This window comes from Ipomoea triloba, chromosome 9 (assembly GCF_003576645.1).
Source record: "Ipomoea triloba cultivar NCNSP0323 chromosome 9, ASM357664v1".
NCBI classification, from domain to species: domain Eukaryota; kingdom Viridiplantae; phylum Streptophyta; class Magnoliopsida; order Solanales; family Convolvulaceae; genus Ipomoea; species Ipomoea triloba.
Window position 1 is genome coordinate 23,917,470 of NC_044924.1, and position 12,295 is coordinate 23,929,764.

General features: G+C 32.4%; 1 protein-coding gene across 1 annotated transcript; it reads right to left on the reverse strand.

Annotated features, from left to right (window-relative positions):
• Positions 1–1,713: 1,713 nt before the first annotated feature.
• LOC116030548 ((+)-neomenthol dehydrogenase-like) lies at positions 1,714–9,234 on the reverse strand. Its single transcript, XM_031272831.1, has 5 exons — positions 9,177–9,234; positions 8,132–8,378; positions 7,344–7,403; positions 3,226–3,399; positions 1,714–2,247 (listed from the first exon to the last, which is right to left on the reverse strand). Exons 1-5 carry the CDS (start codon positions 9,212–9,214, stop codon positions 1,873–1,875), a joined length of 894 nt encoding a protein of 297 aa, XP_031128691.1. The 5' UTR covers positions 9,215–9,234; the 3' UTR covers positions 1,714–1,872.
• Between the last annotated feature and the right edge of the window lie 3,061 nt (positions 9,235–12,295).

Here is a 12,295-nt window from a genome sequence, read left to right on the forward strand (position 1 = left end):
TTTATGCCAAACAGTGCTGTAATTTGTGCCTACCAGTGCACATTCTCGTGGCTAATTAATCAAATAAAATTACACAAAACACACTATTTTTTCATAAATACTTGCAGTGCATAATTTTCAACCGTATAGTGCAAATATTTGTGCCTAGTAGTGCAGATTTTCTCAACTAACAATGCACATTGTTCAGTAGTAGAGTTTTGGCTATCATCCATCTTTTAGCTTAGTCTTATGCTCTATAGTGCATGTTTTTGTGCCAAACAGTGTAGAAATTTGTGCCTACCAGTGCACACTCTCGTGACTAATCAAATAAAATTGCACAAAACACACTATTTTTTCATAAATACTTGCAGTGCATATTTTTCAACCATATACTGCAAATTTTTGTGCATAGTAGTGCACATTTTCTCAACTAGCAGTGCACGTTGTTCAGTAGTAGAATTCATCGACTTCACTTCGTCTTCTTCGCCGGAGAGTAGCTTGTTCAAGACGAAACACAGAAGTGTCCTCGCAATAATAACTCTTTCCGTCAACTGTCCTCGCAATAATAACTCTTTCCGTCAACTGTCCTCGCAAATCACAATCCGCCATGGACGAACCTCGAAAGCATCAGGTTCCTATTTCACTTTGTATGCAATGATATTTATATCTCTGTTTCGTTTATATACAATCTATCCTTTTCTTATACTGTGTGTGATTAGTGGTAGAGCTTGACATAGAGAAAACAGAGAAACGGGAAAAGGTAGTGGAAAAGCTACGGACGATTTTGCCCAAAAGCGCTAATCATACTACAGATCAGTTCATGCGCAAATTTTAAATCCAATGGTCTATATTTCATACTATTTCTCATCTAAGGGACTAATTTCACAAGATCCCTTATATATATATATATATATATATATATATATATATATATATATATATATATACAAGAGTTAATTCTATTTTTGGTCCTAGATTTTTAGGTGACAGTCCACTTTTAATAATTCTTTTTCATAATATCTCTCTTTGATCCTAGTATTATTGTGGTATAACTATTTTTTTTGTCCTCTATCAACAAAATCGTTAAAATATGGATTCACAACAATAATTTAGGGTCCGTTTGAAACTCGAAAAATGACTGAAAGACATTTTCTAGATTTTCCTATGTTTGGATATTCAAGAAAAATAAAATCAGGAAATTATTTATTCTGGTCCACGGGAAAAAAAAAAAAGAAACCTAATTTTGGTGGAAAATGTTTACCTAAATTTTAGTCGGAACACATTTTTTGAATTCTTTTTTTTTTTGTATTTATGTTCTTTCTCATATCTTTTGAAGTTAGTTTCCGAATTAGTATTACCACCACCAATTATTATTATTATTATTATTATTATTATTTAACAAATAATATGTTCATTTTCGGGAAAAATTAATCAAATAGACAAAATACAATTTTTTAATTTTTAGCCAAATAAAATTAAAAAGATTTTTGTATGACCTTCAACTAAACATTAGAAAATTAAATTATTTTTCAAAAAATAAATATTTTTTTAAAAATTATTTTCTGGAAAATATTTTTCAGATTTTCTAATTAACGCTTAGTTACCATTATCAATTCCAATCATTATTTCATGGATCATGTTCCACACATTTGTGTGGACCATAAATAAAAAGTACATTATTTAAAAGTACATAATTTTATTTTTATATATTATCAAATAATTACACAAATAATATATTTTAAGATATTAAAAATGTATATTGCATTCATGGTAGGTTCACACAATAGTTTGCCTAGTATGATGGTTTCTCTTCGTCTTATTGATATTTAAAACTTGAAAGTTAAAATAAAAAACACAATATAATTGAGAAACCACAAATGAAAAAAACTCTTATTAAAATGCTACAATTTTATTGCAATCAAAGAAGAGGCCGGAAGGTCCATCTTCGGGTTGCAAAGCCACCCTCACAATATTCTGAGCTCCTTCATTTGCCGTAATCTTTCCCGTGTTGAAATTTATGTCTGTCTTAACATAGCCAGGGTCGACACAATTCACCTGTAAGGAAGGGTACTTGTGTGCTGTGATTCTTGCATGAGCATTCATGGCTGCCTTTGAGACAACATAGGCTGACATGCGTGAAGGCCATTCCTTTTCTTTTGAGGAACCATTTTTTAAATCTTCTAGGAATTTATTCACCACTTCATCTAGCTTTTCAGGTGGACTTTCCACGTTGTTCAATACTCCTTTGGCCCACTCATTAGGTATATTCTGAAATATAAAAGAATTATATGGCGATTTCTATTCGTGATTTTTAGTAAAATTTTTGAGACAAAATGAATGATGTAGAAGTGAGAAAAGGGAAATTGAAAAGACGAGATCCTTAGGGTAAGTTGAATTTTTTGTCTCCTTAAGTGGACCTCACAAATAAAAAGGCAAATTGATTTGCAGCTACGTGAAGCAGCTGCGCCCAGTGGGGCGCGTTGAGCACACTTTTTTTTTTTTTCTGACAATTCATTGTTTTCTTTTTCATTTTTTTTTTTTGGATTTTGCCTCCTACCTTTCTTTCCTAGTTGGCATTTAAAAATTGGTGCTAAAAAGTTAACTATTGAGTAAGGCCTAAGAGCATTTCCAATAGTTGTGGTTTTTGATGAATTTTTGTAGGTATGACTAGGAAAAAGAAGATGGGAGGGAAGAGAAAAAAAACAAGTCTGCCAAAAAAGAGATATAGAAGATTTTACGCGCCCAGGGGCGCATGCAGCACGCAAGTTGCGCTAAACACGCGATTTTGGCACGCCATCTCCTCCATGTAGGCCCCACATTTTAAAACCAAAACCATACCTCCTACAAGAAACCATTTTCTTCTCTCTGCTCACACTCTTTCATCAACATCATTCATGTTATCTCAAAAATCACACCAAAGATCTACCGATGGAGATACTATAAGTTTGTCCACAACTAAAGCTTTCAAATATTGTGACATTATATTTCTATTTTTATCATCCAATCAGCTAACAATTTGATTTTTTTTTTTTTTGTTCTTCCAATGTTTTTAAACCAACCAAAATATTTAGTTTAAAATGTTCAAATTTTCCTCATAATAAAAAAGAGTGAATTAATTATGGTTGATCATGGAATTTAAAATTGACTTAATTTTATTTTTTACTATTAAAATTGTGTCACTTTTTGTCAATTAAATGTAAACTAATTTTTTTTTTTTAAAAAAAAAAGAAGAAAAAAAAGAGGTACCTCCAATTTTGACCAACCAGAGGTGACGTATACTATTCTTGGAGATTTAGATTGTTGGAGGAGGGGTAAAAATGCCTCAGTCATTCTCTTTGAGCCATAGTAATTTATCTCAATGCATTCAGCACTCAACTCATAATTATGGGAAATCGCACCCATCATATTGAGTAGACGTTCCTGCATCCATTTAATTAAGGATATCATCAATAATTTAATTTTCACACAACATTTTAAAAAGCTAAGTAGGAGAGAGATAAAAATAAAAGAGAAAAAGATGAAAAAAAATACCGAAATTAAAAAAAAATAGGAAAGCGACGGTCCTTATTTAGAGTGGTTGTCAGCTGGCAGCCACTCTGATGTGCCCACTGGGGCACAAAGTGTAGTCCAAACGCACTCCTGCGTATTGTTTTTTCTATAAAAATTTTAGTCTTCGTAGGAGAATCCAAACTATTCTATCTCATCACATTCTCTCCTCTACGCACTGTTGCAAAAATTCTCACTTAGGTGGCGCTCCTATATCGAGGCGAATTGCTCCCTAGGCGTCCGCCTAGCTGGCCGGCTGCCTAGGAGGACGCCTAGCGCCTAACTCGGTCGACTAGGCCGAATTTGGCTGAGTTAACTTGCCCAACTCGACAGAGTTAGTCGAGTTAACTCGAGCGAGTCGATCTTGTTAATTTTATTATGATATTTATATATATTTAAATTTATTTATTTATATAAGTAAGAGAAGTAAGATATATATATATATATATATATAACATACACCCACACACATGAATTGATTTTTTGTTTTTATAGGTCGCTGCCTAGGTACCGCCTAGGCGCCTAGACCGCTTTGGCGCTAGGCGCTAGTCTACCGCCCGACTAGCGCCTAGCGCCTACTGTAACCATGCCTCTACATTAGTTAACATTTCTTTAAATAATGTGAAATCTCTAAACAAATAACATGAAGCAAATATCTACTAAGTGTAAGCATGAACTTTCATAATTCTTACCTCTTAATACTTTTTTTTTTTGGTGAGTGAATTCCCAATTTAGTCATCGACTATAATGATTTTTTTTCGATTTATTCTTAAATGTATTTTAATCCAATTTAATTCCTATATTAAGGCTATGTTTGGCAAACGTAGCTGAAATGGTAGCTGAAAGCTGAAAAGTAGTTGAAAGCTGAAAAGCTATAAGCTCGAAGCTGAAATCTGAAGAGCTGTTATGCTTAAAAGTGTTTGGTAAAATTAGCTTTTTGATAAGCTGATAAATGTAAAAGACTAAAAAGGACATTTTCATACAATTTAAATAATTTTTTATTTAAATAGGTTTGTTTATGTATTAAAATATAAAATAATGAAATCAATATATTTAAATAAAATATAAAGTAAGAACATATATTTGAAAATATATAAAGTAAAAAAAATATTTATAATTCATAAGATTAGTTCATACAAAAATTAATGTTCAAACATAAATATCAAACTGAAATTACAACCAAACATAATGAAAATAAAATGTCAAAAGGGTTTTAATTGAGAGGGTAAAGGATGTCATTTATTTAAAATAATAAGGATAAAGATGGAAAAAAGTTAGGAAGCTAGTAGCTTATTTTGAAACGCTACCTTAGGTAGCATTAAAAAATAAGCTCTTATTTTAAGCTACTAGCTTATTTTAGTGACATCACCAAACAGAACTTATAGCTTATTAGTAGCTTAAAATAAGCTATAAGCTCCTAATTAAACTCAGCCAAACAGAGCCTTATAGCTTATTTTAAGCTACTAATAAGCTATAAGCTCTGTTTGGTAATGTTCTCAAAATAAGCTAGTAGCTTAAAATAAGAGTTTATTTTGAAACGCTACTTGGGGTAGCTTTTCAAAATAAGCTAGTAGTTTTTTAACTTTTTTTTCCATCTTTAACATTTTTATTTTAAAGAAATGACATCATTTACCCTTCCCAATTAAAACCGTTTTGGCTAAACCTTTTTTACCTTTTCTCTTCAATATGTTTGGTTGTAATTTCAATTTGACATTTGTGTTTGAACATTGATTTTTGTATGAACTAATCTTATGAATTATAAGCATTTTGTTTTACTATATATGTTTTCAAATATATGTTCTTATTTTATATTTTATTAAAATATATTGATTTCACTATTTTATATTTTAATATATAAACAAACCTATTTAAATTTAAAACTATTTAAATTNTTAACTCGAGCGAGTCGATCTTGTTAATTTTATTATGATATTTATATATATTTAAATTTATTTATTTATATAAGTAAGAGAAGTAAGATATATATATATATATATATATAACATACACCCACACACATGAATTGATTTTTTGTTTTTATAGGTCGCTGCCTAGGTACCGCCTAGGCGCCTAGACCGCTTTGGCGCTAGGCGCTAGTCTACCGCCCGACTAGCGCCTAGCGCCTACTGTAACCATGCCTCTACATTAGTTAACATTTCTTTAAATAATGTGAAATCTCTAAACAAATAACATGAAGCAAATATCTACTAAGTGTAAGCATGAACTTTCATAATTCTTACCTCTTAATACTTTTTTTTTTTGGTGAGTGAATTCCCAATTTAGTCATCGACTATAATGATTTTTTTTCGATTTATTCTTAAATGTATTTTAATCCAATTTAATTCCTATATTAAGGCTATGTTTGGCAAACGTAGCTGAAATGGTAGCTGAAAGCTGAAAAGTAGTTGAAAGCTGAAAAGCTATAAGCTCGAAGCTGAAATCTGAAGAGCTGTTATGCTTAAAAGTGTTTGGTAAAATTAGCTTTTTGATAAGCTGATAAATGTAAAAGACTAAAAAGGACATTTTCATACAATTTAAATAATTTTTTATTTAAATAGGTTTGTTTATGTATTAAAATATAAAATAATGAAATCAATATATTTAAATAAAATATAAAGTAAGAACATATATTTGAAAATATATAAAGTAAAAAAAATATTTATAATTCATAAGATTAGTTCATACAAAAATTAATGTTCAAACATAAATATCAAACTGAAATTACAACCAAACATAATGAAAATAAAATGTCAAAAGGGTTTTAATTGAGAGGGTAAAGGATGTCATTTATTTAAAATAATAAGGATAAAGATGGAAAAAAGTTAGGAAGCTAGTAGCTTATTTTGAAACGCTACCTTAGGTAGCATTAAAAAATAAGCTCTTATTTTAAGCTACTAGCTTATTTTAGTGACATCACCAAACAGAACTTATAGCTTATTAGTAGCTTAAAATAAGCTATAAGCTCCTAATTAAACTCAGCCAAACAGAGCCTTATAGCTTATTTTAAGCTACTAATAAGCTATAAGCTCTGTTTGGTAATGTTCTCAAAATAAGCTAGTAGCTTAAAATAAGAGTTTATTTTGAAACGCTACTTGGGGTAGCTTTTCAAAATAAGCTAGTAGTTTTTTAACTTTTTTTTCCATCTTTAACATTTTTATTTTAAAGAAATGACATCATTTACCCTTCCCAATTAAAACCGTTTTGGCTAAACCTTTTTTACCTTTTCTCTTCAATATGTTTGGTTGTAATTTCAATTTGACATTTGTGTTTGAACATTGATTTTTGTATGAACTAATCTTATGAATTATAAGCATTTTGTTTTACTATATATGTTTTCAAATATATGTTCTTATTTTATATTTTATTAAAATATATTGATTTCACTATTTTATATTTTAATATATAAACAAACCTATTTAAATTCACTATTTTATATTTTAATATATAAACAAACCTATTTAAATTTAAAACTATTTAAATTGTATGAAAAACAAACCTATTTAAATTTAAAACTATTTAAATTGTATGAAAATGTCTTTTTTAGTCTTTTTACATTTATTAGCTTATCAAAAAGCTAATTTTACCAAACACTTTTAAGCATAACAGCTAGCTTAACAACTCTCCAGATTTCAGCTTCGAGCTTATAGCTTTTCAGTTTTCAACTACATTTCAGCTTTTAGCTACCTTTTCAGTTAGGTTTTCCAAACATAGCCTAAAATACTTGGTAATTTTACCTCTATTAATACTCAATTTACTTCTTGCTTTAGTAATTCTACCCAATTTAGTCGATGATCAATTAATTCTGAATAGAAACGTACCTCTGGAGTTTTTAGAGCGCTTTCATTAGCAACAAGTCCAATAACTCCAGCATTATTCACCTAAACCAATAAAATAAGATAAAAGTAAATTCAAAGTCCTACATCAAGCCAATTTTGGTTAATGTTCCCAATATGGATAATATTAAACTATGTGGTTTCATTTTCTTTTATGAGAAAGGAGGGGACACCCGATCACAAATCAAAGCTTATTTCTAAGAATAACACAATGGTTAACGCTATCAACTGAATCTTTCCATAAAATTCAATGAAGGGGTGGTGGTGCATAGTGGAGGTGGTGGTGAGAGAGAAGAGAGATGGAAAAATAATGAATATGAAAAATGTTCTCGATTAAAAAATTTAAGAATGTATTTTTTATCAAATGGGGCCTTTTTCGTTGATCGGAATAAAATATTTTTATTTTTAGTTTTATTTTCTCTAAATACCTAAATAATGAAAAATTTTAAAAAACACTTCTGAAAGTTATTTTTCATATTTTTAAATACAGTTAAAGTTTTAGAGATAGTCAATCGTCCTTATTTTGTGCTCCAAAAATATTCTCGTGGGACTAGTTTAAGTGGCTGGTCACCTGACTTAAAGTCTTTACTCTAGCGGGTCAAGTTCCCTTACATGCTAAGTCAACAATAAGAACTGACTGAGAGATTGCTTTCGTGACTTGTAAACCGAATCAAATTTCATAGTTCCTAATTAAAACTTACACCTTTAGTCCAAGTTAGTACTAATTTGAAAATAAGCCAAATTAAAGTGAAAATTGTTGGGTATACACTCACCAAAATATCAAGTCTTCCAAAGTTGGTGTTCACGAAATGAACAAGTGAAGAAAGAGTTGAGGCATCAGTAACATCGACGCGGTGAAAGAGCACATGATCAGATAGGCCGAGACCTCTGAGTTTCTCCACAGCTTCAGTTCCCTTGTGTTCGTTTCTTGCGGTCAAAATCACCGTGACTCCATCACAAGCTAACTGCCTGCAAATTTCAAACCCAATCCCCTTGTTTCCTCCTGTAACAACTGCATACCTGTGCCCATAAATAAACACAATCAACTAATCAGCTAGCTAGGGATCGGAGAATGAAAGCTAGCTTGAAGAAGCATGAATGTTGTAGACGGCGCTAGTCGGGTGTCCAGGGACGCCTAGCACCTAGGCGGTCGAGTAATAATACTAAGAAAAGTCCGTAAGGACAGCCCAGGTGGTAAGAGTGCTCTACCTACAGCCGAGAGGTTGGAGGTTCGATCCTCAAACCCCTGTGTTTGAGCCGGTCAGTTATGGGTAACTTAGGCTGGTTTACCTCCTTGTGGTCGTTTGCCGGTTAGGGTCACAAGGCGACGAGAAAACCTCGTTAAAAGAATAATACTAAGAAAAGTCCGTAAAGACAGCCCAGGTGGTAAGAGTACTCTACCTACCGCCCAGAGGTTGGAGGTTCGATCCTCAAACCCCTGGGTTTGAGCCGGTCAGCTATGGGTAACCTAGGCTGGTTTATGTGGTCCTTTGCCGGTTAGGGTTACAGGGCGAGGAGAAAACATGTTAAAAGAATAATACTAAGAAAAACAGCACACACAAAAAAAAAAAAAAAAAAAAAAAANAAAAAAAAAAAAAAAAAAAAAAAAACACTCAGACGACGTCGAATAGGCCTACTCGAGCACCTAGTTGGTCAACTTGGGCGCCGAATTGGTCGATTCGAGCGCCTAATCTACCTCCATCTAAGGGTAAAATTTCCTTCATTTAAGGCGCCTAATCGGTCGACTAGGCTGATTTCTACCACAGTGAATTATGATGCATCCTGGGCATGGTTGGTATATATGTCATCTTTACGTGCCTTTTTGATGCGTCAGTAGCGTTGATTGCTCCTGCCATTGATGCCCCTATAATCAATATAATGCCTCACTCATCTACACTATGTATACACGATTCTCCTTTAAATGAATGCAGAATAGAGGCGTGAACATCTGCGGATCCGTAGTGCCCAACTCAATTTTTTTATTTTATTTTTAATTTTTATTGTACTATTGTTAGGACTCAACCAATTCAATAAGTTGGAAATTGGCTCAACTCGTACATTATTTTGGTTGGAAAATGATGGAGCTAATTTCATGAATGGTTTATTATTAAGTATGGATATTTATCCTTTTTTTTATCATTGGCTTTTAATTTGACCATAATTGGTTCATTGACTACTGTTTGATCCTTCAGTTAAACATTCATTTACATTAAATTTAAGGGTAAAAATTAAAAATTAGCTAGAAGAATCGTCTCTACAAATTTACATATTTAAGGGCGTTAAATAAAGGATAAAATCACCTCAAATTTAGAATTAGCTTATGCATCAAATTGTTCTTCACATTCCCATTAATGATGAATCTAGTTGATAGGAAATAACCCTCGAGCGTATAACTGTGTATGATGTATCCGCTCGGTACGTATTACGTATCCCGTGAGGGACACTTCCCGATCTTAACTGACACCACGTAAGGGTCCAACCCAATCCGAGATGAGGTACAGATTCATCCTTTCATATTATTAGTTATTGCAGCGCCTTTCAAGCTCGGCACCGACCTTGACGACTAAACCGGGTACCATTAGCATAATGCCTTCCACACTAGAGAGCAAAGTACCCTTGACGCCGCTTCCCCCAATCACCTCATAATTAGACTCGTCATGAATCATTCCCCACGTAGACTTACTTAGAGGAGCCGCGGACCACATCAGTGTATCTGAAACACGTGGCGGGCAATCGGAACACTTGGCATGTGTCCCCTTCTAACCCCTATAAATAGCACATTTAATGCCTTATTCCTTGTGGAGGGACTTTTAGACCTTTTCCTTTCACAGTACATCTTAGCTCGGGAGCCTCTGACTCACTATTTAAGTTACCGAAGCTCACATACTTAGTAGACATACGTAGGGGTATTCAAAGACCTGAGTATATTTACCACATCACTAGTGTATGAAGTTTATGAACCTAATTTGTCCATGCATCAAGCTAATTTTTACACTTTTACCCTTAAATCTAAGGCTTACTAAATGAAAATTAGACCGAATGACCAAATCTGAAAAATAATCAATAGTCAAGACCATGAACCACTTATAGTCAAATTGAAAGTTGTCAATGATATATAAAAATTGGTAAATATCAATAATTAAGACACCATTTTTCGAATTAACTAATTGAAAAATCTATTTACCAAATTATAATATTTAATTTGCCAACAAACCAAACCTAACTTGGTTTGGTTAAGATTTAATTTGATGCTCCGCATGTAAGTTTGGTTATAAGTGGTTGGAATTAAAATATTGTAGGTGGATTTGCCGAAGATAAATTGAGTAAATGAATCTTAGCTTTTTTTTTTTTTTTTTTTTTTTGAAGATAAATGAATCTTAGCTATGCGTGAGTAAATGTGTGTTTGACGAGAACTATAAAATTAGCGACTGCTATTATTAGAATCTTACAATATTTCATATTATGCCCTAATTAAAACCGACAAAGTAAGTTATGAATCATTGCTTTAAATATGTGAATTTGACATCATTTGGACAAAAATGTGTCGATTAAAAACCCTGACAAAAATATGTAAAGTACCAATGCCATTACCTTCTTTTCAAAATCCTATTTGAAAAGAAGGTAATGGGAGCACCTTCTTTTATTTTCTTTTGCTTTGGCCGATAATGCCACAAAGAAAGGCAATTGCATTGCCTTCTTTTCACAAGTTAAGAAGAAAGGTAATAGTATTGTCTTCTTTACTACTTTATATATTAATTAATTACATATACAAACACCATTAATTTGTTTAATATATGTGATTATAAGCTCTTCAAAGCAATTAAAGAATCGATACAGTTTGATAATCATCCTTAGTAATTCTATATTTAACTAGAACACAACCCTTCCAGTTTGTATTACTTCGAATTTTTTTTTTAAAATTTATATTTTATAAAATATTAATTAACAACATAAAATTTTCAAAAAAAAAATTAATCACATTAACAAAGATTTTAAAATTTTAAATTGTCATTTGTAGTACGATGGATTGTATTATATTTATTTATTTATTTATTTATATTATTTTTTTTATTTGCGACGATCTTGATAATTATAAATGTGTAATTATTACTTTATTAGTGCAACTATATTGTAATTTTTCATGACATTCATATTAATAAAGGAGCAATGGAATACATAGAGGGCATATCGTCATCAACGACGGTGACTACCAAAGTCCATTTCATTAGGAAATTGACTTCTACGTTGTTAACCTCATGAGCTTTCCGACAAGCACCAGAGGGTGGGAGGAAAGTGACCATTGTGGTCAATTGAACTTCGTCATCCGGCAATGGATTCAAGTCTCCTACTACTCTAACAAGAAGACTTTTAGCACAAAGGATTCCGGGATAGTCCCTCTATAATGGCATGCGGCAATGACATAAGCACAAGATAAGCCATCTACCGCCCAACGGCCGCAACTACATGTCCAGTCAGTCAAATTTACCTTAACATAGCATGGTTGGCCGAGAGAACTGGAAGTTGATTCAAGTGCTACCTCATATATCCCTCTTTGGTTGTTATATGCGCGAATGGATACATTGTACTTGAAGCGTTCACGATCGGACATTTGCTTATCAATATTGGTTGGTCAACGCAATCCATCTTGTTGCATTAACTCACCAGCGGATCGGAACGCCTGTTTTGAAGCATAGCCACTAATTTATGGAATGTTAGTCGGGCGATAGCAGTGCTATAATAACAACAACAACGACGACGACAACAATGCCATGCACTGCTCTACTACTAGTGGTTGAGGCTGTGAATTGTTTGCATAAATGATAAGGCTGTGAATTATTTGCATAAAAGATACTACTACTAGTGGTTGAGCCTGTGAATTGTTTGCATAAATGAGGAGAGAGAAGAAGGTGTTGAGAACACCCCTTCTCCCTCCCACG

Bases quoted from the DNA above. Each gene is read 5' to 3' on its own strand.
- LOC116030548 (XM_031272831.1), bottom strand. From the start codon at position 9,214: ATGGCAGGAGCAATCAACGCTACTGACGCATCAAAAAG. The intron at 8,379-9,176 runs GCACGTAAAGAT...TTATGGGCACAG, and splicing joins GCTACTGACGCATCAAAAAG to GTATGCAGTTGTTACAGGAG. The intron at 2,248-3,225 runs GTACCTCTTTTT...TTTATATTTCAG, and splicing joins CTGGTTGGTCAAAATTGGAG to AATATACCTAATGAGTGGGC.